The 24,336-nt window shown below is 57.2% G+C and overlaps 2 protein-coding genes across 8 annotated transcripts in view; one reads left to right on the top strand and one right to left on the bottom strand.

Annotated features, from left to right (window-relative positions):
• The first annotated feature begins 370 nt into the window (after positions 1-370).
• Positions 371-13,073, top strand: LRRC71 (leucine rich repeat containing 71). The gene is made up of 15 exons (XM_060032114.1): positions 371-533; positions 4,042-4,191; positions 4,520-4,645; positions 4,738-4,813; positions 5,031-5,108; positions 7,195-7,263; positions 7,483-7,642; positions 7,728-7,811; positions 7,902-7,991; positions 8,663-8,815; positions 8,973-9,066; positions 9,418-9,506; positions 11,218-11,329; positions 11,688-11,809; positions 12,063-13,073. Exons 1-15 carry the CDS (start codon positions 371-373, stop codon positions 12,180-12,182), a joined length of 1,686 nt encoding a protein of 561 aa, XP_059888097.1. The 3' UTR covers positions 12,183-13,073.
• Positions 13,074-13,181: 108 nt separating this feature from the next.
• The window catches only part of ARHGEF11 (Rho guanine nucleotide exchange factor 11), a 113,896-nt gene continuing 102,741 nt past the window's right edge, over positions 13,182-24,336 (bottom strand). For 3 of the 7 annotated variants that reach the window (XM_060032059.1, XM_060032068.1, XM_060032051.1), the window contains 12 exons: positions 24,148-24,326; positions 23,499-23,574; positions 23,012-23,179; positions 22,092-22,182; positions 20,838-20,963; positions 20,357-20,418; positions 19,196-19,414; positions 18,497-18,853; positions 17,318-17,446; positions 16,161-16,408; positions 15,725-15,914; positions 13,184-15,137 (listed from right to left, as the gene is read on the bottom strand). In XM_060032059.1, the coding sequence (XP_059888042.1) occupies positions 15,079-15,137; positions 15,725-15,914; positions 16,161-16,408; positions 17,318-17,446; positions 18,497-18,853; positions 19,196-19,414; positions 20,357-20,418; positions 20,838-20,963; positions 22,092-22,182; positions 23,012-23,179; positions 23,499-23,574; positions 24,148-24,326 (1,904 nt within the window). In that variant the 3' untranslated portion in view covers positions 13,184-15,078. Of the gene's footprint in view, positions 15,138-15,724; positions 15,915-16,160; positions 16,409-17,317; positions 17,447-18,496; positions 18,854-19,195; positions 19,415-20,356; positions 20,419-20,837; positions 20,964-22,091; positions 22,183-23,011; positions 23,180-23,498; positions 23,575-24,147; positions 24,327-24,336 lie in introns of all 7 variants that reach the window. The other 4 variants (XM_060032092.1, XM_060032084.1, XM_060032077.1 and 1 more) reach the window with 2 other exon arrangements.

A 24,336-nucleotide genomic window follows, 5' to 3' on the forward strand; every position in this document is an offset into this window, starting at 1 on the left:
CCCTCCAGGGCTCCAGGGCTCTCCTGCCCCTGTGACCCAGGGCTGCCCAGGCTCCGCCCTGGCCCCGCCCTTCTCGGCTGCCCTAGTTCCGCGGCTCCGCCCTCCGGGCTCCTTCCGCCCCCTGATGACTCTGTGGTGCCCCCTGTCGGCCTCGCGTGCGCTCTGTGGTTGCCCCTTGCCCTCGGGCCCGCCCACCTCGCGCGGTTGTCTTGGAGAGGGACGCTGAGGCGACGCCGCGGCAGGCGGGTCCCGCCTGTGGACGCGGAATAGAGACCCTTGATTCGGCCACCTCCAGGGCGAGCCCCACAGAATCCCGTCCTGCCTCCTTGCCCCCGTGAGTGTCCCCAGTGTCGCTGCGGACGGCACCAGCATGTCGGGCGAGGCGAGCGCACCACCAGTGGCCTCACCCAGGGCCCCGCGTCCCGGGATCCAGAAGTCATCCGGTGCAGTGACCAGGAAAGGGGACCGCGGGGCCAAGGAGAAGCCGACGACCGTCCTGCCGCCGGTGGGGGAGGAGGAACCCAAAAACCCTGGTACGCTGGTGGCGGGGTTGGGGGATCAGGCCTCTAGGCTTCTCCGCGCGCTCCCAACAGCCACTCGTCGCTCGGGTTAGCCAGATTGGATGGGGCGTCTTCGTTGTGCCAGGCAATGGCGGGTGAGACAGACGAGCCAGTAAATAATAACAGAATTTCTGGCGCTGAGGAGCGCTGTGTGGAAAAGGGATCCACCAGCTGAAGTTCAATATGTGAATGTAACTAGCTCCGGGCACATGGTAAGGGTGTTATAAGTGGTCACCGTTATGAGGTGTGCACGTGTTACTAGGCACGTTTCTTCTCTGTAGTATGGAGTCCTGCCCTGCCTATTACTGGGAGGCACAGTAGAGTTGATGGTGAGAAAGTATTTTATAAGCTGCAAATTCACTTGTTCACTCAACAAACGTACATTGTGCACCCACCCAAAGCGCCCTGCTCCATCCTGGGATATGAATCACAGTTTTCGTCCCAGCACAGTTCCTGAGACTCAGCTTGGCAGATGTTCGAATTGATTTTAAAGAAGCCACACTCTGGTTTGGGATGCTGACAAATACAATAAGATGTGCTAATTTGTATCAGAGAAGAAGGTCCAGGGAGTGGTGGAAAGACACAGGGGCGCTGCCGGGAGGTGACTCTGAGTTTAGTTTTATAGATATTCATTCATTTATTCAACAATTGCTTTTTGGATGCCTGCTCTGTGGTCAGGTCCAATAGAAAGAGAACGAGATGGACACAGTCCAGCTGGAATGGAATTTATGTTCTCTAGGAAAAGAAAACCATTGGAAAAGTACGCGTATGAGTGTGGCTCTTTATGTTGCAAGTGATAGAACCCCAACCCCAATGAATTATCCACAAAGGGGAATTGATTGGAAGGCTTCTTGATTCAAATCTACCAGTTTTGCCTTCAAAGAGGGACAGGAACTTGCTGTCTCTGGACTCAAGGAAAAACAACTTGGGAAAAGACTCTGATTGTCAGACATTGGTCAGGTGCCATCTCCTTGTCAGTGCTGGTGCCTGGGCGGGCGGAGGAAGCTATGGGAGCTGGAGAAAGAGCATCTTCCAGAAGGAGAGACAAGACAGGATAGAATCTCCTACAGATATGAACCTAGTTACATTAACACACACACACACACACACACACACACACATACATACACACACACTCACACCACTCTGGCTGCTGTGTGGAAAATGGAGTGGCAGAGGGAGAGAATGAAGGTAGGCAGCTGAGTTACGAGGCATTTCAATAGCCCAGGTGAGGGACAGTGGTAGTTGTGGACTCGGGTAGTGAGGGAGATGGGTTAGGCTCCTTGGAACAGTACTTCTGAGGTAGAAAAGAGTTGGTGAAGTAGTGGATGGGGTGGAAAGTGGGGAAGGTAGCAAGAATGATTCCATGTTTCTGTACTGGGCACGGGGTGGGTTAAGGTGCCATTCATGGAGACAGGCAGGCCTGAAGGAAGAGCACGTAAGAGATCTCCAAGGGGTGATGTCGGCTGAGCAGCTGCATGGAAGTGCGTGGAGCGGTGAGAAGATGTCAGGGCTGGAGATGTGAATTGGGGAGCTGCTGATGTTTGGGTGCATTTAAGCCCTGGGAATGAAAGAGATTCCCCTGGGGAGGGGGGAGTGGAACCGGAGACAGGAAAGGGCTCAGGATCCAGACTCAGTGATCTTAGAGGAGAAGGAGCTCCCCCAGGCAGGGGGAGCCAGAGGGGTCGGAGAGAAAGGGAGTGATAACAGGACAGGGCCATACGGTCACAGCGGCTTTAGCAGCCGCTATCGTGTGTTGTGGCAGGGCTCAAATGGGGTAGCGAGTGAAGGCAGTTGTAGGAACGTTGATAGATTGAGAGGACATCGCATCTGGTGGCTTCTATTTCTCAAGGAGCTACGAGGCAAGGTCATAGCGAGTGTGAGGAGGGAGTGTGGGAGGGGAGGAGAGCAGGAGCAAGGCCCTTTCGGAGCTGTGCTGCCCACTAGGTCACTGCTAGCTACAGCCCAGAGGTGGAACACTTCCATCGTCCCAGTATGTCCTGTCGGGCAGTGCTGGTCTAGAGCAGCGGTTCTCCCTGGACCATCTTTGGCATCATCTGTGAGCTGGTTAGAAATGCAAATTCACAGACTCTACCCAGACTATGGAATCAGAATTTGGGGGGATGGGGCCCAGCAAACTGCTTTAACAGGCTTTCCTACTGATTCTTACAGAAAGATGTTAAAGTTTGAGAACCTCTGTTTGGGGAAAGATGGTGTGAGTGAAGCAAGGAAGGACCCTCCCAGCAGAGGGAAGAGTCCAGGAAAGCAGGCAGTGTGCAGGAGTCAGCTGTACAAGGGGCTCCCCTAGCCTCCCAATGCCTCCTCTCATCAGCCTTGTCCATTCAGCTAATGTCTCTCGGGTGCCTGTGTCTCTCACCCTTTTGCCACGAGAACCCTCAAACCTCTCTGCATCTTGCCCCACAGTGCTGAGCACACGTCCTGCCAGCCCCCTTGCACCCTCTGGGCAGGCTCCCTGCTGTTGGCTGCAGGGGTTCTGTCCGGGGCACAGTCCCTGCAGCGCCTGCTGCCTGTGGGGCTCCAGGCTGTCCTGCACTTGGAAGAGCAGGCTGGCACCAAGCCCACCCTTCTGCCTCCGGTTTCTCGCCTTTGCCAGGGACACCCCTTCCCGTCTCAAGGAACCACTTCTTGTTGGGATGCCCATGCGGGAGCAGGAAAGAGCAGGGGTCTTTGGGGACTCAGGCACCTCAGGTTTGCGTAGCCCTCACGATGGGAAGTGGTGGGCATCTGTCTAAATTAATAAAACGCTTGAATGAGTTAAGATTTCCAAAGCATATATAGAACCGTGTGGGACAGGAGTAAGTGCTATATCAATGTTTGCTAAATAAATAAAAAGCCTACCACCCTGCTGGGCCTCGGTCTACCCGAGTGCGGGCGTGGGGATGGGGGTGGGAGCGGGGGCAGGTGGAGAGGTCCTTCTGCTTTCCTTTCTTTGCTCACATCAGGCCTGGGCCTTCTTTCTCCGTGTGACCCTGGGCAGTCCCCGCAAGGAAGGAACGTGGGAGGAGGCTGGGCTGGGGAGGAGGAGGCCCCCCAGGGAGCGGAGAGCGGGAGTGGAAGCGGCCTTGACCCACGGGGTGGGTGGACGAGCCGGCACATAAAAGAGGCGCCCTCATTGTCTACATTCCACGCCCTTTAGTCCCCTTCCTCCTAGGTCTTGATTTCCCACTGTTTCCTCTCAAGTGTTTTCAGTGTCGGTCTCTACAACGCATCTTACATGTTAAAAATGGCTGAGAGGACGTCTGCCTCGATGGAGGGGCCGCTGCCCGCCCAGAAGCCCGAAAGCCCGCGCGGACGAGCGTGGGAACGCGTCGCAGTGCGCCGATCCCTGGCGGGCGGGGGCGCAGGGCTGGGTGGGACGTCCTCTGGTCTCTGCTGCCCTCTGTTGGCAGCCTTGGGCTACAGGGGGCGGGCGCGGCGCGGCGCTACGCTTCCCCTCCCGCTCTCGTCCCCGCCCCCACAGAGGAGTACCAGTGCACCGGCGTCCTCGAGGTGGACTTCGCTGAGCTCTGCACGCGGTGGGGCTACACGGACTTCCCCAAAGTGGTCACCCGGCCCCGCCCGCACCCAACCTTCGTCCCCTCCGCCTCTACGTCGGAAAAGCCCACCGTAGGTGAGTGACAGTGGAGACGCCGGGGTGTCTGCCAGGCCTACCGCGTCCATTCCCCATCGCACGGCGGGCCCAATGGCGGGGACGCAGGGCAATGTGTGTGTGAGTGAGCAGGGTGGATTCAAGGGGGCTGGTGGGGAGGTGGGGGCGGTCTTCCGTCGTCCTTTCCAAACCCTCGCAGATGCGGTCTGGCGGAGTCCTCCAATCCCGCGGCTCCGTGGGAGCCGTCCCGGCCTCTCCGGCTCCCGTAGGCCGGCCGGGGCGTGGGGCCCGGGGGCGGTGACTCTGCCCCCTCCCTCCTTCCCCGGCTCCTCGCACCCCTGCCTTCTAGACGAACAGCCGCTGTCCGGGTCCTGCAGCTTCAACAGCCTGGAGAGCAAATACGTGTTCTTCCGGCCCACCATCCAGGTGGAGCTGGAGCCTGAGGACAAGTCCGTGAAGGAAATCTACATCCGCGGTGAGGTCCGCCCCCCCACCAGTCCCTCTCACCAGCCGTCCACCACCGCACCTCTCCGGGCCTGAGGCGCCTTCTTCCTTTCCCTTCCGCAGGTTGGAAGGTTGAGGAGCGTATCCTGGGTATCTTCTCTAAGTGTCTGCCCTCCCTCAGCCAGCTTCAGGCCATCAAGTGAGGGGACATGGGGTTGGGGGAGGGGCAGGAGGCCAGTGTTGGAGACGGGCCACCAGTGGTCTGGGAGAAAGAACTGAAGGGGCACGGAAGGCCCTGGGGACTGTGCGGAAGGTGATAAGGAAGGGTGTGGCTGGGGTGTCAGGGTGGCTGGAGAGGACAAGGTGGGAAGGAGGTGGTGCTCCAGCTGTGTTTCTGTGCTTCCCACCATCTCCAGCTTCTGGAAGGTGGGGCTGACTGATAAGACCCTGACCACCTTTATCGCCCTCCTGCCTCTCTGCTCATCCACGCTCAGGTGAGCAGAGGGGAATAGGCAAGGAGGAGGCTACCTGGGTAGCCTGGCTGGCTGGGTGGTCAGAAGTGAGCAGTTTGGGGACAGGGGTGACAAGTTCCAGCTCCTGTGGCCTGGGCTGGCATCCCTGTGGAAAGAGGGTGCTGCTACTGTCTGTTGGGTTTTGAAGCTCTCATCTGACAAGCATTGGGGTCCCCTTTTCTGCCTACTCTGGTGCCTAAAGAGCCTACCTTTGGGGCCTTATCCCCTCTCCTCTCCATCAGTCCCACCACTACCTGCTCTCTCCCTGGAGGTTCCTCACTGCCTGGTGTCTGACACTGTACTAGGGACTGGTTCTTATCCTACAGGAACTGGCAGTCCAGTGAGGGAGGGAGAAGGGCATAGGAGTGGATACTGCAGGGCACTGTGGGGACTGTAGTGGTGGAAGAATGGTTCATGAGAGACATGGAAGGCTGCCTGGAGGAGGTGGTGCCAAGCTGAGCCTTGAAAGAGGAATAGGAGGGGGCCCGGCAGGGAACTGGGAAAGGGCGTTCTTGTATAGGAGGGAGCCAGGGCAAGGTGTGGAGCAGTATAACCACAGGGGTGGTTGCTGTATAAAGGACACAGCTGATTTGGCTGCCCTTTGTTGAAGCTCCTCCAGCACCCTTGACTTCTCCTGCTTCACAGAACCCACCGTCACTGGCTTGCCTCCTCACTTGTCTTCCTCCTGTAGATGGGATGGATGCTTCTTGAGGGCAGGGATTTTGTCTCCTTCAGCTGGAGGTCCTTGGGTGCTCTTTGTCTTGAACACCACAAAACACATATTGTATTCCGTCGTGGGAATTAGAAACAATTTAGCCAGCAGGAGGATAACTATAGAATTCATCTTAATATGTAAAAATAAGTCAGATCAACATGATAAAAATAATTAAAAATAAATGCAATCAAGTTTAGATGCTAGATGAGCCAGGCTGAAAGGTTGGGCAAATATCATGAGAGAAACTTTTTTAAAATTAATTAATTTTTGGCTGCGTTGGGTCTTCATTGCTGCACGCGGGCTTCTCATTGCTGTGGCTTCTCTTGTTGCAGAGCATGGGCTCTAGGCACATGGGCTCCAGTAGTTGTGGCATGCGGGCTCAGTAGTTGTGCATGGGCTTAGTTGCTCCGTGGCATGTGGGACCTTCCCGGACCAGGGCTTGAACCCATGTCCCCTGCACTGGCAGGCAGATTCTTAACCACTGTGCCACCAGGGAAGTCCCGAGAGAAACTTTTTTTAATAGAGAATTTTCCAGCCATTAGTTTCATTTTTTCTTGTGACTTGGAAAAACACCTCCATTTTCTCAGTACTGTTGGAGAAGCCACTGCCTTGTGGAGGGGTCATGTATTGGGTACCTATTACTGTGTAACAAGTTACTTCAAAACGTAGTGGCTTAAAACAACCAACATTTATTATCTCACAGTTTCTGTGAGATAAATCCGGGTGTAGATTAGCTGGCACCTCTGGGTCAGCGTCTTGGTGAGGTTGCGGTAAGGCTGTTGGCCGGGGCTGCAGTCATCTTGACCGGGGCTGGAGCATCTGCCGCCAGGCTCACTTATGTGGCAGCTGAATGGCCACAGCGCCTCCACTCGGGAGCCTTTCCACAGGTCATCTGGGTGCCCTCACCACTTGGCAGCTGGTGCCAGAGAGCACCCGGGTTGGAAGCCACAGCCTTTTTGTAACCTAAACTTGGAAGTGACAGCCCATCGCTTTTGCCATATGCCATTCATTAGAAGTGAGTCACTAGGTCCAGCCACACTCAAGGGGAGAGGATTGCATTGGGGCACGGATACCAGGAAGTGGGGAGCACTGGGGTCATCTCAGAGGCCCCCTTACCACACCTCACTAACTCTGGGGAGTAACCCCTTCACACGGCACACTTCCTGGATTTCTAGTCTGGAGAACTGTCACATAATTTCCTGTATCAGGGAGTTGGGCGGGGCGGGTGTGTGTGTGTGCATCCTTTGCCTCTGTTTCCAAGCTGCTTCCCAGAGCCCCACCCTTCCTCTTTGTCCCCTTCCCTCATCTGGCCTCAGTGGTGCCTCCTGGGTCTCAGATCTCCCCCACCCTCAGGAAGGTGTCTCTGGAGGGGAACCCGCTGCCGGAGCAGTCCTATCACAAGCTCATGGCAGTGGACAGCACGTGAGACTCCTTTCCCTCACCCCCTTTCTCTGGGCCTGCCCCCCATTCCAAGTCACCCTTTGTTCCCTTGCCCCTCCAGCACCTCTCCAAGCACCCTCAATTCCTGCCTCTCCACCCTCAGACCGAATGGCCCTCCTCATGCCCCCGTTTTCCGAGGTTCCGGGGAATGCCCAGGACCCCGTGTTTCCTGTGACCCGCATTCTCCCTCCTGCTGCCCAGGATCGCGCACTTGTCTCTGCGGAACAACAACATCGACGACCACGGCGCGCAGCTCCTAGGCCAGGCTCTGTCCACGCTGCACAGCTGCAACCGGACCCTGGTCTCCCTCAACCTGGGCTTCAACCACATCGGTGACGAGGGCGCGGGCTACATCGCGGACGTGCGTGCGAGGCCGGCAGGGGCCCCCGCGCGAGCTGTGGCGGCCCGGGGCCAGCCAGCTCACTGCCCCTCCCTGACCCCCGTAGGGCCTCCGGCTGAACCGCTCCCTGCTCTGGCTGTCCCTGGCCCACAACCGCATTCAGGACAAGGGCGCCCTGAAGCTGGCCGAGGTGGGTGTGCGGGCTGAGCGGGGCCGGGGAGCGACCCCCACATCCTCCCGCTCCCCGGGCGGCTGAGCGCGAGGTGCCGCCCCGCCCCAGGTCCTGCGCCCCTTCGAGCTGACGCACACCGAGGTGGTGGAGCGCCGGCGCCTCCTGCTGGAGAAAGGTTCGCAGGAGCGCTTGCGATCGGTGAGGAGCGCTCGGAGCCTGAGACCTGAGCCCTTGGAACCGCTGCCCAGGTCGGCTGCTTTCAGCTAGCTGGCCGAGTCTTAACCCGTCCTCTCTCCCTCTGTCGTGACCGTTTTGCTCTCCGACCTCTGCACAGATATAACAAACGTTTGAGTTCTTACTGCAGAACCACTCCGCAGATGGTAGAGTGTATTTGTTAAGAGGACTAGATTTAGACCGCAGGGACTTGGAATCTGGCCCTTCCACAAAACAGCTTGGTACCTTAGGCGTGTGACTTAACCTCTCGGGCCTCAGTTTCCTCATCTGTAAAATGGGGATAACTGTACCTAGCTCATAGGATTGTTGACAGGATTAAATGAGCTAATTCATCTAATACACCTGGAACAGTGCCTGGCACTTAGTTAAAAATATGTCAGCTACTGTTTTCTCCTCAGTATGAGTCTGAATGCCACCTCCCCCCACCCCCAGCTCATCCCTGGGTCCCTCTGCCGTTTCTTCCCAACAGCACCTGCACCAGAAGGGTCCCAAACAAATTATGTTAGCATTTAGGCAGGGAGATTGGGGTAGGGGTGCTGCCAGTCTGACTGCCACCCAGGCATGAGGCTTCCCCTCACTCCTCACTGGGGAAGGGGCGCCGGACTCTTCCTCCTCCATCCTCGCCCATTTGTGAGCACAGCCTTCCACCTCTCAGACATGGGGACTCCAAAACAGAGCGTGAGAAGAATCAGCTGATGAGGGTCAGCAGTTTCGCAATGGTGGAGAAAGACAAGATGCAGACAACGAAGACCCCTAAGGGTCTGGGCAAGAAAAAGGAGAAGTCCGGGGTAGGTGTGCTGTGGGCAGCAGAGCCCTGGGCGCTGCAGGAACAGGGTGGGGCGGAGGGAGGAAGGCCTTTGAAAGTCCACCTCTGGCCCCTCCCACACCTGTTCCCCATCTGCCAGGGAGGTAGGACTCTCATCTCTCTTCTTACATCCCCCACAGGAAGTGGTGAAGAAAGAGGAGAAGTCAGGGTCTGGGCAGTCACCCACACAAGGAACCCCTAAGAAAGAAGACTCCACAAAGACAGGCAAGGGGAGTAAGTGCTAGCACCCCTCTGCGGCGCCCACTTGGTGTGGAGGAAGGAGGAGCACGGGGCGGGATGCGGGAGGCCTGCGCTGAGCTAGTCTTCTCACCTTGATGTCGGAAGCCCCAACCGGCCCCATCCACGGCACTCCACACCGTTTCTCCTGGGCTGGACCCCTGTGGCCCTGCCCTCGGAGAAGAAACCCGCCTACCTAGCTGGGGGTCCCCCCTTCAGCTCTATTTCTGTTGTACCCAAACCCAAAGTTTGAGGAGTCCCCTTCCTCGCCGCAGTCCATTCTCTCTGGGGAAACTGAGTCATAGCAGAGGTCTGCACTGTGCATTCTGGCTCCTCTTCCCACTCCAGAGGTAACCATCCCTGAGCAGAAACTAAGCAAGGGAAAAGGGACCAAGACTGTGAGCAAAGAGAAGCGCAGCATCCTCCCGGAGTCGGAGGTAGGCTGCAGGAGAAGCGGGGTGGGGGACACGTCCCTGGGGTCCAGTCCCCCAGCCTTCCTGGCATGGAGTCTCCGGCCCTGTACTGTGGCAGCAGCCACTTCAACTCACATTGTGCCCTCAGTCCTGGCCCCCTCCCTAATCCAACCTGGGCTTGCAGGGGGTAGCAGAGCTCAGTGCCCCCTCCCCTTCTACCTTTACTTGCTTATTAGGAGCCCACACTTTTGATCCTCTGCCTCAACTCAGTCTGCTTCCCGAAAGGCCATTTGTTCCTCACCACCACGCCCACGGTTGCTTGTACAGTTGCACAGGGAACGAAGCACATTCTCCTTTGCCCCTGCCAGCAGCTCCCCAGGAGGGCAGGGTGTCTTCCTAGTCGTGGTACTACCCCCACCCTGTGCACAGCTACTTGAGACCCTCTCTCCTTCGCCCCTGGAGCCTCCCTTTTCTATTTAAACTTGGACCAACTTGTTCCTTGCTTTGGAAACCTTCCTGGACTGCTGACTCCATAGCTCCCACCCCTCCGCAGTGGAGTCAGCTAACCCTAAGCCTAACCCGAGGGCTATCTGTCCTTACACAGGCGTACCTTGTTGTATTGTGCTTTGCAGATTTTTTTTTTTTTTTTTATACAAACTGAAGGTTTGTGGCAACCCTGCGTCGAGCAAGTCCGTTGGTGCCATTTTTTTCCAAGAGCATTTGCTCACTTCGTGTCTCTGGGTCACATTTCGATAATTCTCTCAATATTTCAAGCTTTTTCATTATTATTATATTTGTCATGGTGATGTGTGATCAGTGATCTTTGATGTTACTACTAGGATTCCCCGAAGGCTCAGATGATGGTTAGCATTTTTTTAGCAGTTAAGTATTTTAAAATTGAGGTATATACACTGTTTCTTTAGACATAATGCTATTGCACACTTAGACTGCAGTATAGTGTAAACATAACTTTTACACGTACTGAGAAACCAAAAGAATGTGACTCGCTTTACTGCGGCTGTCTGGAACCGAACCCACAATATCTCTGAGGGTATGCCTGTGTCTGTCATCAAAAGACCTCCCCACCTTGGCAGGGAACGGCGCCTCCACTTCTGGGAGTCTTCTCTGGCACCCAGGACAAGATCTTACAAAAGAGGAAAGTCGGGTGGAGAAGGCGGGCGAGGCTTGCCTCAGTGCCAGTTTTCTGTCCCTGCCCCAGGCCTGATCCAGGCTGCTGACTCTCCCCAGGACTGTTGCATTTTCCTCTCCTCCTGCCTTTAGCGTCATCTCCCTCCAGTCCACCGCCCTCATTGCTCTCCCTGTTAGGAATTACTTAGTGAATGCCAACACACTATTTCGTGCCTTTGCACCTGCTGCCACTTCCCCCCGATCTTCATCTGACAGGGACCACATACTATTCAGATGTCAGCTCACAGGCCACCTCCTCCAGGACCCCTGCCGAGACCCGCTAGCTGTGCCTCCTCCGTGCCCCCAGAGTACTGAGCTTCCCCCTCTGTCAGCTCTGACAGCATACTGCATTGCTCTCTCACTCTCTGGCTCCCCTGCGCAAAGCTGCTTCTTGAGGGTATGGGCTTATTTATCTTTGTATCCCCAGCACCTGGGACAAAGCCTGGTCTGTAGCCGGCCCTCAAAGCATGTATGTTGAATGAATGAATGAATGGCCTGTTGACCAGCTCCCCTCTCCTCTGCTGCAATCAGTATTCTGCCTGAGCAGGTGGTTGGGGAAGCTACTGAGATGGTCAACCCTCTCCTGGAGCCCGTGGAGCACCGAGATGGGAAAGTTTTCATGCCTGGGAACAGGGTCCTTTTGCATCTCAACCTTCTCCGTACGTTTGCCAACCCCCCCCCCCCACGCCCCACCTTCCTGCCACGAGGCTAGCTGGGCCCCATGCTGTCACAAGGGTGCCCCCGCCCTGGCTCCACGGAGCGGAACCTGGTTCTCCAGTGGTTGGGCATCATGATGGTGAAGGCCCTCTGGCACGGGGCTTTGGGGTGGGGGTGAGGGAGGTCAGACAAAGGAGGCGTCAGAGAAGTAGAGCTGGAGTGAAATTAGTCCTAGGTAAGTGAGTTGGGGAGCAGGGGGTTAGTTTTGGAGTAAGAGGGTCGCAGAGGGTGTCCCGTGAGGGTGTAGGCAAGAAGGAGGTTGGCAGTGCCGGAGGCCACGTCGTCTGCTTCTTCCACCAGGAAACCGCATCACAGAGGTGGGGCTAGAGGCCTTCCTAACCGCAGTGCAGTACCAGGCACAGTTCTCCGAGTCCAAGAGCGCGTCCAGGGGCCCCGTGGGGCTGCTGCGGCTGTCCCTGGCGGTGAGTGCCCAGGGACTGCAGCTGCTGCAGGCAGCTTGTCTCCCTATTTCCAAGACAGGCCTGTAGTTTCCCTTATTCTTTTTATCACAACACAGCCTTCATCTCTCTTGCTGTGAGATGGGCGGTCACACTCCTTTGCCTTTTCTCCATGTCCTCCAGCCCCTAACCCACCCTGTCCCAGGAAATGTTTTTCTCCCAGATGCTTAATCTTCATTGCTTTTGTCAGCTATCAGCCTTCCTTTTCTTCCTTCAGAAAAACTGCTTCTCCCCACAATGTCCTGCGTACACCACGATCCAAGAGCTGATGCTGCCAAGGGACCCTGTCAGTAAAGCCAAGCACAAAGAGGAGGCGGCTGTGGCTTCCTCCACCTAGCCCCCTCCCACCCTCTTCCCAGAGATTCTGGGCCACGGAAGCATCTCCTTTCCATGTGTGGGTTGGCCTTCCCACGGGAGAGCTCAGATCCTTAACAAAGTCTATTGCTGTACCTTTTTCCTTGAGGTTGTCTGAAAACTTTGTCCCAGAACTACTGGGAATATTTGGACTTTGCGCCTGTTAACAGCGCGTTGACATGGCCAGAAATGGCCGAATGGCTTTATGGTTCTGCTGGGGGTGATCTCAGCCCCTCTGGTGGTGGCCGACCAGGGGTGTTGCTCTCCTGCTTCCTCAGGACCTAGTTCTTGTTGCCCAGACCAGAGTCACTACCCGTGCCAGCCGTCCCATTCCCTGGAGGACATGTGATACACGAGGGTTTGCACTGCCTCTGCTCTCAGAGGCAGAAGGGAAAGACTTGGGATAGTAACCAACACGCGCAGGCTGAGTGGAAGAGCGGGTGGGGCAGAGGGATGGAGCACGGGCTCCACCCTTCCACCCTCCTGGGTCCCTTCCCCCTTCTGCTGCTCCATCCGGCCCCCGTGTCTGGACTGGTTTGGAGGAGGGGCAAGGGCTCAGCTTACGAAAACGTAGAGTTGTCAGGCTGCTTTAGAGAGGGTGCCGAGTCTCTTGTCATCTACGTAGCAAAGTCCAAGCACTAAACACGAACCCTAATGACACTGCCTGCTGCTGTCAGCCGCCTGAAACCAGAGCCACCCAGGCAGTGCGGGGGCCAGAGGGGTCAGGAGAGCTGGGGGACCCGACTCTTCACCCTCAGCGCAGCCTCCACTGAGATGACCCGACCGTGCCCCAAGAGCCCAGGGCCGGCTTCTGGGGAGCTGACATCCACTCTTCGGGGAGCGTCCCTTCTTCACCTCTGGTCACATCCTCTCGGCCCCGACTCCGCTTTCTGTTGCCTGGACAGAGCCCTGCTGTCCCTGCCAGCGCTGCCTCTCTGCGGGGCTCCGTGGCCCTCAACAGTCCTCTCTCTGCCTCTGACCACCTGCGCTGCTGCTCAGCCTCTCGGTGGCTGGCTGGGCTTCTGCAGGGAGCAGCTCTTTGAATTCCCAACACTGAGCACACAGCAGGCGCTCTCCAGTAACGTCTAGCCTCTCAGTTACCCTTGCCCGAGGCCTTCTAAAGCTCCAGGGGATCCGTACAGTTCTTGTCCGCACCCCTACACTTTATCAAGAACGAATCGTGTATTAATTCTGATGCCCAACTAGACCGTAAGCTCCCAAGGTCAGCACTCAGCATCATGTTGGGTTTAGGAGGGAAAACGTCAGTTAGGGGGCGAAAGAGAATTTGTCCCTTAGTCCAACAACGACAGCAAAGAGAAGCAGTTTGAGTGGTTACAGTCCTGGGGGTGTGGCCACGTCTGATGAGCTGCTTCCAGGGGGTGCCTGTGGGAGGACGCGGAGGACGGATGACAGCAGCTGGCCAGGCCTCTGAGATGACCCTCCCCTGTGTACTGCCTTTAAAGTCCTGAAGCTCACTGAGGGCAGCTCACTGAGGGCAGCTCACGAGGGCTCTTGATTCTGGGGCCACTGCGTGCGTGCGTGCGTGTGTGCGCGCGCGCGTTGTCTTTTTGTGTTCTGGCCACGGGGGCTGTATCGCTTAGTCTGAAGTTCAGTGAAGTGCACATCTGGAACTTCGGGAGAGAATACGGCAAGGCCTGGGTCTGGGGCTGCCTTCTGTTCCCTCTACTCAATTCCAATCAGTCTCAGAGGGAATATCACAATATCTCTGATCACAGCAGTTCCAAGAATCACACACACACCACCACAGTTGAAGAATATTTAACTTTTCTTAAAAAAAAATCTTAACCATGAAAGGAAGAAAATAAAAGAGTATACATTATTTTAACAGCAAAACAGTCATTTCCATATCTGTATTTTATATATATTATATATATTTATATATATATATGTATATATACACCTAGCACAGTGTGTATATTCTATTAGTCTGTGGGGAGTGGAGTGGATGTGGTAATAGGGGCCAAGGCTGTGGTGGCCCCTGGGGATGGTCCTAGGTTAGTTTAGGGACTCCAGCATTCAAACCCCTACCCCCACCTCCCTGGGGCCCAGTTTTCAGCTCTGTACCTGATACACTGGTTTTCTATAGGGAGAGGGTGGGGCAGGGTGGACACAGGTGGGGTAAGAAGTTCCCCTGAAGATGAGAAGTCCTAGGAGGGAGGGAGTAGCTCAGCACCGAGCTGCAGAGGCTAGGCTCTCTGGCCAGGCGGGGCCGGAAGCTGGATGCCGCCTTGCCCACGGGAGGTGGGGGGGCGGAGCGCTCAGGGCTGGCTCCACCTTTGGGCCCTGATCCTGGAGCTGGGCTGCTGACAAAGAGATACAAGTGAACCTCCTCTTCCCTTAGCAGTCCCTCTGTAACTGCCTTCGGCACGCCAGGATCAGAAACAAAAAAGGTCAAAGTTATTTACAATAGCAAAGATGCACATACAATACATACATATTTATAGGAAACCAAAGTGACAAAGAGGAGAGGTGGAGACACCCGCCCCAGCCTTGGGCTCTGTGGAGAAGGGAGGGGAGGAAGAAAGTGCATTTACACTGGAGCCGCCTCCTTTCACCCACACACACAGGCGCGCACATCCGTGGGACGAGGGGGGCCTTTCAGATGCAGTCAGCATGCTTAGGAGACACAAGGCCTCGAAGGGTTGGGCTGAAGGGAGGGGAAAAGACACGGAAACTTGACTCCAATCTGAGCAGACCAAGCAACATGCGCATCTCCCCCCGGTCTTGGCTGGAGCTGTCTCTTCAACCGCCTGCCTCCACCGCAGGGAGGAGGTTTGGGCTCTCCCCACCCTGAGCCCTGCCTCAGGCCAGTCCCTAGAGGAGGAGTCGGGACGCGGAGGATTCGGTGGTTTGGACAGCTACAGTCCTGGGGATGTGGCCGAGTCCGCCGGGCCGTCTTCCAGCGGGGCGTTGTGGCCTGCAGGGATGTGGGGATGGCAGTGAGGGGCTGGCCTCTGAGATGACCCTCCCTGTGTTCCGCCTGCAAAGCCCTCAGGCTTGTCAGAGCAGCTCTTCAGTGCCATCCTTCCGTGACAAGGCATTCTCCTCCTCCAGAAACCCTGGAGTTCCCTGTGCGACCCGGAAAGGGCTGCGTACTGAACCCCACTTCTGTTCTGTCGGCCCCCAAAGCCCACGGGTAGGTATGGGTCTGTCTTCCTAAGCTGGAACACAGCCATGGCCCTGGCCCATGCAATCTGCTTCTGAACCACTTCTTAAGAACAGGTTTCAGATGTGAGACGAGGCTCCCCCTGGTTTGTTATCTCCATAACCCAAGGGAAAAGAGGGTTCAGTTATAAGTTTCCCAGTTTTAGGGGAGCTTCCGTGCGCCTTCCCTAAAATGACCTCTTTCTGAAGCTGAGGGAACGAATGAATGAACTGTACTCAGGGGGAGACGAGGCCCCTTCTCAGAACTCCCGCGTCTTCACACTGCACGGCAGTGCTTCCTCAGGAGACGGAGGCCTTCTCCCTGCACACCCCACCCCACCCCCGGAGGACTTCACTCACCGTCCTCAGGGCAGGGCCCCAGTTCGCAGCTGTCCCTGGAGTCAGAGGCCAGGTGCTCCTTGGCTGGAGGGGACAGGGAGCTGTCTATCCATCTAGCTGCCTCTGTGTGGAAACCGCCCACAGGCGTGGTACCACCGGACGACTCTCCCCCGAGGGACCTGAGCAGCTCTTTGTGGGCCAGCTCCATGTCCTGGAAGAGTTGTAGAGGGACATCTGCTCTCAAGCCCCTCTGTTCATGAGCCCCTGGGGAAGGGGCAATGCCCTCTTCTCCGTGGGGTCCAGGGGATGGGTTGTGCTTGAGGGCGGCTGGCTGGGCTGAGGGTAGAGCCCCAGGCCAGGATCTAGGGCTCCCATGGAGACACACCGTGTAGCTCACTCGTGTGGGTGATGGGTCTCGGCGCAGTGGACTGAGGCCTCCAGGGTCCCAAGCCCTTACCTTGAGCCTGTTGAGCTTGACGGTGAGCTGCTCGATGGTACGGAAGATCATGCCCATGTCCCTGAGGGCCAGGCTGGGGGGAGAGCGGCCCAGGCGCCTTTGATCTTCATTGCCTTCCCGCAGCGCGGGCCGAGGCGCCGGCTGCCAGGCAGGGAGGCCATCGGGCTGGGAGGGCCCCACGCGTGCCCCTGAGGGGTCAGTGCTTGAGTCCAGGGGTCCTGCCGGCATGCTCACGTAAAAGCAGTTTCCTGTCCCCAGCAAGACAAAGCGATTAGGAGGCAAACAGAGAGGAAGTCTAAACCATCTTCCGCTCCCCTGGTGTTCCCCAGGCCGGCTGACGGGGCCAGGGAAGCCATCCTGCAGACGAGCTCGGGGTAGGCTGGCCTCGTGCTGCCTACCAGTCTCCCAAAAGCCCTTCTCTGCCAGAGAGCCTTCGAGATGGCGACTTTGCTCAGCTTGGCCCAGAGCAGGGGAGATGCTTAGTGGTGGAAGCTAAGGGAGAAGGGGCAGCGTGGTTGTGTTTCTTCTGGGAAAGGGGAGCGGCTCCCATTCCCTGAAGGAAGGGTAAAGAGGGCGTGGGCTGGTTTTAGGCACTAGCCTCCTTCCCTCTGCCCCATCTCAGGCTCTGCTGCTGAACTTCGACACGGTGCCCTGCCCCAACTGCCATCTATTTCACGATCCTCGAGGTACCTCAACTCATCAGAGGGGGTCGGGGACACACAGAGAAGGACGTAAGGCTGACTGACAGGGCAGTAAGCATAGGTAAGTGCCCAGGAGCCTGCAAGGCCACGTAAGCCCTTTTCCACAGTGACACTGGATGGTGGCTAGTGTCGGGGAGAGGTGGCTCAGAATGTCGGGCTAAGGACACTGGGCCCTGGGCGCTGGGCCAGGCTTCCCAGCCCCCTTTCGTGACTAAGCAGAGCTGCTTAACCCTACTGCTTTGAGCCGCTCTCGCGAGGGGCTGGCACAGGGTCCATTCTTCCGTCTTCAGGCCCACGTCCTACTCCTCACCCATTCCAGACAGTTCAGGGAGTATGGACGGAGGTGTGTGGCCACGTGACTGCAGGCAAGGGTCTAACACCTGAAGCCCAGTTCTGCCCCCGTGGGCCTGCATTCTAGCCCTGGCCTGTCTCTGGCTCCAAAGAGAAGTTCATTACCCGTAGCCTTTGCTCCGCCTTCCACTTCGGGTGGCTCAGGCTCTGACTGGCCACTCTCTGGTAGTGCAGGGACAACTTTGCTGCCTGCCACCTCAGCTGCACCGACACCACCACCAGGGACAGTAGAGACTGAGAGAGAAGGAGAGGGAAGGGAGAGAGAACAGGAAGGAGAGGGAGAAGGAAGGGGGGAGGGAGCGGGGGTAGAGAAAAAGGGAAGAACAAAGTGAACGCAAGATCACACATGATTATACCCCAGGGAGCTGAAGACAGCCGCTCCAACAATTCACCAGAGGAGAGAGCAGGGAGGCCAGGTCCCAGAAACCCAGGAGAGAGCACACACCTTGGGCAGATGGAAAGAAAAATGCTCCTGGAAAAGGAGGCAGAGCTGGGCACTAGGGGAGGAAAGGAGACCCCCTAGCACTAACATGGACCCCCCACCCCCCCACCTCAACCCCTCGAAAGCATCCCGTGCTTCGGTTCATCTTTCCTGCTGCACTCCTCAGACCAGGCTGCCCTCTCTTCAGCTTACTCTTCCCTCCCTCCCCCGAGCTCTGGCCAGACAAAGCTGCCCTGGGTCCCCATCCCAGCCAGTCTTGGCTTTTCCTGTCTTACAGCCCACGGCATTCCACAAGCCGGGCGCCCTCCCTACGTCCCTGCTCATTCAACACAGCCCCACACTCCCCATGCGTCTCCCCAGCCTTGTCCTCAGCCCCTAGTCTTGGCTCCACCTCTAGTCCCGCTGCCACCTCCATCCTACATGCCAATTCCTTCGCTGCTATCTGGAGTCACCTGGGAACGAAGCTCCCGAGAAGAGCCCCACTTTTCCTCAGAACTGGAAAAGCAGTGACAAACGCTAGCAGAAACTTTTACTGACAGTTGATTTGTGCCAAGCAGTCGTAATACCCTTATATGGTAGAATGGAGTCCAGAGGTGATTCAGATTTTTGCCTAAGGTCACACGGGTACTAAGCGACGGAGCTAGGACTCTGCACCTAAGCTGTCCGACCCCAAAGCCTTTGCGTGATAGCAACATGTCTCCTTCCCCCAGGATCTGGACGAGCCTCTGCACACACGGTTTGCAGGACAGAGGCGGGGAAGGAAGTAGCCATCTGGAAGACTCAGCGCTACCCTAGCAGAATTGGGCGTGTGTCTCCCCAGTGGACACCCCGATGTCTTTTACCTTTTCTCACAACTTTGTAACTTCCTGTTGCCTCTGTGCTCGACGCTTCTTCCTCTGGATTCCTGTCCAGCTCAGGAGATTCCCAGATCCCAGAATTCCTGGTCCTTGGGGGCAGGTGTTCCAGAGAACAGAGAGCCGTGTCCTCCTGCTGGCCCCGCTCTGGCCCTGAGAGCGGGGCACTGTCCCCTTCACCCCCAGTGGGAGCTCGCCCTGGGGAGCCTGGGTCCCAGGGGTGAGAAGTGATGCTGATGACGGAAGGTGTAGGTGTCAGGTCGTCCTCGGGCTCCCCAGAAGTCTGTGGGTCCATGGGGCGACCTGGCAGCAGGCTCCACAGGATCAGGTGCCGCAGGTTCTCCACTGGAGGGGAAACAGGGCGATGGCTTCCTGGAAACAGGACTACACACCTCGCCAGTCGGGGGAGGGTGCAGAGGTGGCAGGAGGGCCACTGCTCCCCTCTCCCACAGCAATCTTGGTGAAACTTCTCCAGTCACAGGGTGGAGCTGTGGGACTCTGGCCAACCAGCTGGGTGGGTGGGTGGGGGGACAGGAATGACAATTGTCTCTCTGCATCCATCTCTCCTCAAACACAACAGGGAGAGCCTTTGAGCAGGTAAGAGAGTGGGGTGTCTGCCATGGTGTTCACAATGGCCATGCTACTGGGGCACCGGGGGGCTGACGGTTGGGGCCACGAGGCACTCACCGTCCTCCAGGGCTGCATCGGCGAGTCCTTCCATGAACAGAGGGCCTGGGAGGGGCAGGAGGATGGGGTCCCTTGTCCTGCTGCCCCTGTTCTCTCCATCCAGGGAGGCAGAAGGGTGAGGCAGGGTACCCAGCTCCTCTTCTTCTATGCTGCCCTCCTGCTTGGGGCCCTCTAGCAGGACCGGGTGCTTCCCTTTGACCCTCTGCTGGGGCCCAGTGCCTGTTTTGGATGGGAGGACAGTGTAAGACAGGGAAAGAGGGAAGGCACGTATGGGTTGATCCCAGGCCCAGCTTTGGGTTCAAGGGGCTGGGAACACTGCCTGATTCCACAATGTTTACTGAGCACCTACTATGGCCAGGCACTGTCCCAGGCTCTTGGCATACATCCGTAAATAAAACAGAGATCCCCGCCCTACGGAACTTAAATTCTAGTGGACGGACATAAAGAAAAATAAAATAAGTAAACTGTCTACATAAATTAGAGAAGTGCTACAGGAAAGAAGAAAACATGGCGCAGGGTGTGGGAGGTCAGGAACGCTGGTATTAAACCGAGTGGTCAGAGAAGGTATATTGGTGCAAAGCTGACACCTGCACAAAGACTTGAAGGGCGTGCGGGAGTTAGAAGCATTCTAAGCAGAAGGAAACAGAAAAGGGACCCAGCCAGGGAGCCCACCGGGGAGATTTCTCTCTAAACATGAGACCCTAAGTTATTTCACATAAAAACTCAACGAGAATTCTGTCTGAGACCCTCCTGCCCCTGCCAATCCCATCCCGGCGACTGTACCTTCAGCCCTTTGGGCTCCCTATCCCTGCCCCCACGAGACTCCTGTGTCTGCAGATGTGAGTGCATTCTGCTCTCCGTTAGGCACCCCCGGACCTGACCGCCCCTCTCTTCCTCCCCTGCTCGATACCTGGCACCCAGAGAGCCCAGGTTGAGAGCTCTGTTCAAGTGAGCTGGCCCACATTCGCTTCAGCCTGTTCTCTTTCCTCTTCCAGACTCTTTCTTCCTCACTGTTTCTTCTCTACCCTTATCAAAACCTCACACCTCTGGCCCCGACAGCCCTCTCCCATCACCCCCACAGGCACACCTGACCACCTCCCTACTGTGCCTACAGAAAATGGAATGGGTTGGGCTCCCAAAAAGACAGCTCAGGGGACTCACCTCCAGGTACTGTCTCAGGCTCTGGCTCACTACGGAACACCTCGGAGTCATCCAGTCCTTCCCTGAGGGAAGAAACAGCCCAGGGTGAGAGAGGATCGCCTGCTGGGAAGTCTGGCTCTCTGCCAGCCAGGAGGAGGTGAAATTCCACTCGGGCCTCCTGAGCTGGGATGGGCGATGAAGGAGCAGGGCCCAGGGAGGGAGGGGTTTAGACTCCGGCACCTGCCATCTGGCTGGCAACCCGGAGGGGAGGGTGGGTGTCGGCCAAGCTCTCCTGGTCACGATTTTATACCCCCCACCCCACTTCAGGCACAGTCTCTACTACAGCCGAGTGGGGGGCTGCAGGGGGAGAGCAGACGGCGACGGAAGGCAGAGATGTGAGGGTACCTTCCGCCACCTGCCCATCCCCAGGGGTGAAGGGCTTAGAAGCAGCAAACGAGTGGCCTGGAGTGGGGATGGTGAGGGGGCCTGGAGGGCTAAGCACCTGCTGGGTGTGGGGCTCTGGTGGGCTGGCTCCTGGGGGCCTGAGGGCGGCGGGTGGACGGGCTTTGGGGCGGCTCCAGGGTGCCTGGTGGCGTTCCGCACGGCCTCTTCTAAGAGCTCCATCCATCTGTTGTTCAGCAGGAACAGAGAGGACTGGTGGTGAGAACAGGACCGAGGCACACAGCCTCTCCCCTTACCGACCCCCTGCGTCAGAGCTGCGAAGCCCTTCGCCAGGCCCTGCTCTGAGGACCCCCTCTGCCCAGCGGGGTCCCCTTCCTTGCAGATCTGACTGGCTGCTCACATTGGGTTACATTACTCGCACCTACCAATTTACTGAACACCAACTCTCTGTTACTCGTTGTGCTAAGCATTCTATATCTATCTCTCTCTTTTTTTAATTAATTAATTAAGTTTTGGCTGCGTTGGGTCTTCGTTGCTGTGCATGGGTTTTCTCTGGTTGCGGCGAGCGGGGGCTACTCTTCGTTGCGGTGCGCGGGCTTCTCATTGTGGCGGCTTTTCTTGTTGCGGAGCACGGGCTCTAGGCACGCGGGCTTAGTAGTTGTGGCTCGCGGGCCCTAGAGCGCAGGCTCCGTGGTTGTGGCTCGCGGGCTTAGTTGCTCTGCGGCATGTGGGATCTTCCCGGACCAGGGCTTGAACCTGTGTCCCCTGCATTGGCAGGCGGATTCTTAACCACCGCGCCACCAGGGAAGTCCCTCTATCTCTCTTCTTTCTCTCAAAATAACTCTCAAGAGGTAGCATTATCCACATTTCGCAGATGAAAACCCGGAGTCTGAGAAACTGCCTGACTCAACCTATCTCCTCCCACCGTGCCACGCTGCCTCTGGCTGGCCACTGTTGGGAATACGGGTGACTGAATGCCCTGGGTGGGGATGAGGGTCCCGGAGGCAAAGGCCTTTGAAGAATGTGGGCATTTGCAACGCTTGATGGGGGAAGGGAAGAAAAACCCCAGGGGAAAGAAGGGGGGCCAGAGAAAGGAAAGCAGCCTCAGAAAGGCTGGAAGACTGCTGGGGACTCCTCCTCCCTAGGGCAGGCCTGCTCATGGGGTCAGGGGAGGTGACACGGTAAACCTCTCTACTCCTGTCTTATCTCCCACTTCCCCTCAAGGCCCCGTCCCGTGAATGCTCTGGGGCGCAGCCCTGGCCTCCCTGTTCACATCCTCATACACCACCCTGGTCCCAAGGGGACGGCGGTTACATGGGACCCCCCCCCCCCCCCGCAATCAGGCAATCCTCACGTGTTCTTGTCTGATGACGTCAATGCCACCAGCTCGTAGATCTGGGGTGGGCCCAGCTCGGAGGTACAGATAATGAAGAAGGCCCGTTTATCTGTGTGAGAGAGAGAAGGCAGAAGGGTCTGCATTGGCGGCGGCAGAGGCATGACTGCAGCCTGAGCCGAGGCGGCAGAGTGCGGACTTGGAGTCCTCACCCTCGGCCAGCTAAGAGTGCAGCGCCAGGCGGACCTGGGTCCTCAGAAGCACTTGGGGCTCGCTTACAGAGGACAGAGGCAATTCTGGGTCCCCTAATGCCATCTTCACAGCCACCCCCATTACCTCTCGCTTTCCGAACAGCGAAGGCTGAGGGGTGTACGGTGCTTAGGGTTTATAAAACTGCATCACACCCATCCTCCCTTTACACCCCCCTCCAAGAGACAGACCTCACCCCCCGTGTTACAGATGAAGGAAGCGATGAGCCCAGAGAATCTGGCTGCCTGGCTCTTGCTCCAGAGCCCTTCTTGTACACACTCTGCTTCTCACTGAAATGCTCTGAGCACTGGACCAGGCTCTGGACGGTGGGCGCGTCCGTCTTCTGCAAGGGAGCTCTGCCCGTCACTTTTGCAGCAGGAAGGCTTGTCCTGCTCTTCTCTGCCCAATTCTGCTACCTCATCCTCAGTGCCCACATCCCATCCTGCCTCAGAGGACAGGAACCACGCTGTCCTCCCTCATCTTGGTCTCCCTCCTACCCATCACCCTACCCCACGTTGGACCACATCCTCCTGCTTCAGTGAGTCAGGGCTGGGAGGAAAGGAACACAGGTGGGCTGATAAGTTCTGTACAGCCCCAGATCGGCCCCGCACCACCCAGTGCTCGCTGGACCCGAGTAACAGGGCTCACGGCCCCGGGGTGTGGGCCGGCTGGGACTGTCTCCTCACGGGTACCTGTGGCCACGGAGCGGACGAGCACGGCATTGAGCTTGAGCACCGGGCTGAAGGTCTGCTTGCTGTCCGAGGAGCCCACGGCTGTCTTGCTGTGACACTTCAGCAGCAGCTTCTCATCCTGTTTCTGCAGCAGCACGAGGAGGTCCTCCAGCAGCAGCACGTGGAGGTCTGGAGGGGTGCGGTGCTTGTGAGGTGTTCTCTGTGGCCCACTCATCCCCCATTAACACGTGGGGTACCAGAGGCTCTTGGACAGGCATCTCCAGGATCTAGGAAGCCCTGGAGTCTGGTGACCTCTGACTGCTTTGTTTTTGGTCCTTCCTCCCCATGCTGTGCTTAAGGAGCCCTGAGCTCTCGTCCCCAGTCGTGTTTCAAGCTGCCTCCTTACCATCCCTTTAGAGCACCGGGTACAGGGCTTATGGTCCAGAGAGGGAAGAGCCCAGGGGCAGTGCCCTAGGTTCCCTCTTGGCCCCAGTCCCCTGGCACTTACCCAAGGTCTTATCTTTGCTGATCCTCCAGGTCAGGGGCCCCTCATGGATCATCTTTCTGGTTGTAAGATCCAGACTCTGTTACGAAGACACCATATATTCAACAAGTATCTGAAAACCTAGACATTGTGCTAAGGTGCTGGGCACCAGTGGTGAACAAGAGCAGTCCTCGCCCTCACACTCCTGTGGGGGATGCAGACAAGTAAAAAGGCGACTACAGAGTCACGTGCCACGTGCTGTGCTGGGGGATATGCCGATGGTTCTGGCAGGGGTCTCTCTACCCGCTACTACATGCTGTGTACTCTCCTAGGATCACTCTGCTTCACCTGCCCTTTCCCTCAGCTTTATGTTCTCCCGAATGACCTTCACCTTTACCTTGAGTTTATTCCCATCCCCTGCTCTCCCAGACTGAGTTCGAACATCTGGCCTTTATGGTAGGGCTGTCTGCCCTTGTCTGTCTCGGGATGGGGTGACAATGGTAACCGGGGCTGTGTGTATTCCAGGGCCCCCATCGCGCCATCCTATCACAGACAGGCCCAGGTCTCCTCCCCTCCACCTTCTCCAGGTCCTGACCGGAGCTCTGCTCCTAAGGGTGCCCAAGAGGTACGTGCGCCACGTGGGGCTGACGACGCTGCAGCCTCAGCCTCCTACCTTGAACTCCGCTGCCAGGGGGTTGCTGGCCCTCTCCAGGGAGGTGGTATCCAGACGTTTCTGGTAGCCCTCTAGACGGTGCCGGTTCTCTGTCTGCTTCACTGCTTCATTCACGTACTTGAGAATTTCCCGGCACTGATCCCGGGCCCGGCAGAGTTTCTCGTGCTCAGAGGTGCCACCTACCCACGG

Source organism: Delphinus delphis, chromosome 1, assembly GCF_949987515.2.
Source record: "Delphinus delphis chromosome 1, mDelDel1.2, whole genome shotgun sequence".
Lineage (NCBI taxonomy): Eukaryota > Metazoa > Chordata > Mammalia > Artiodactyla > Delphinidae > Delphinus > Delphinus delphis.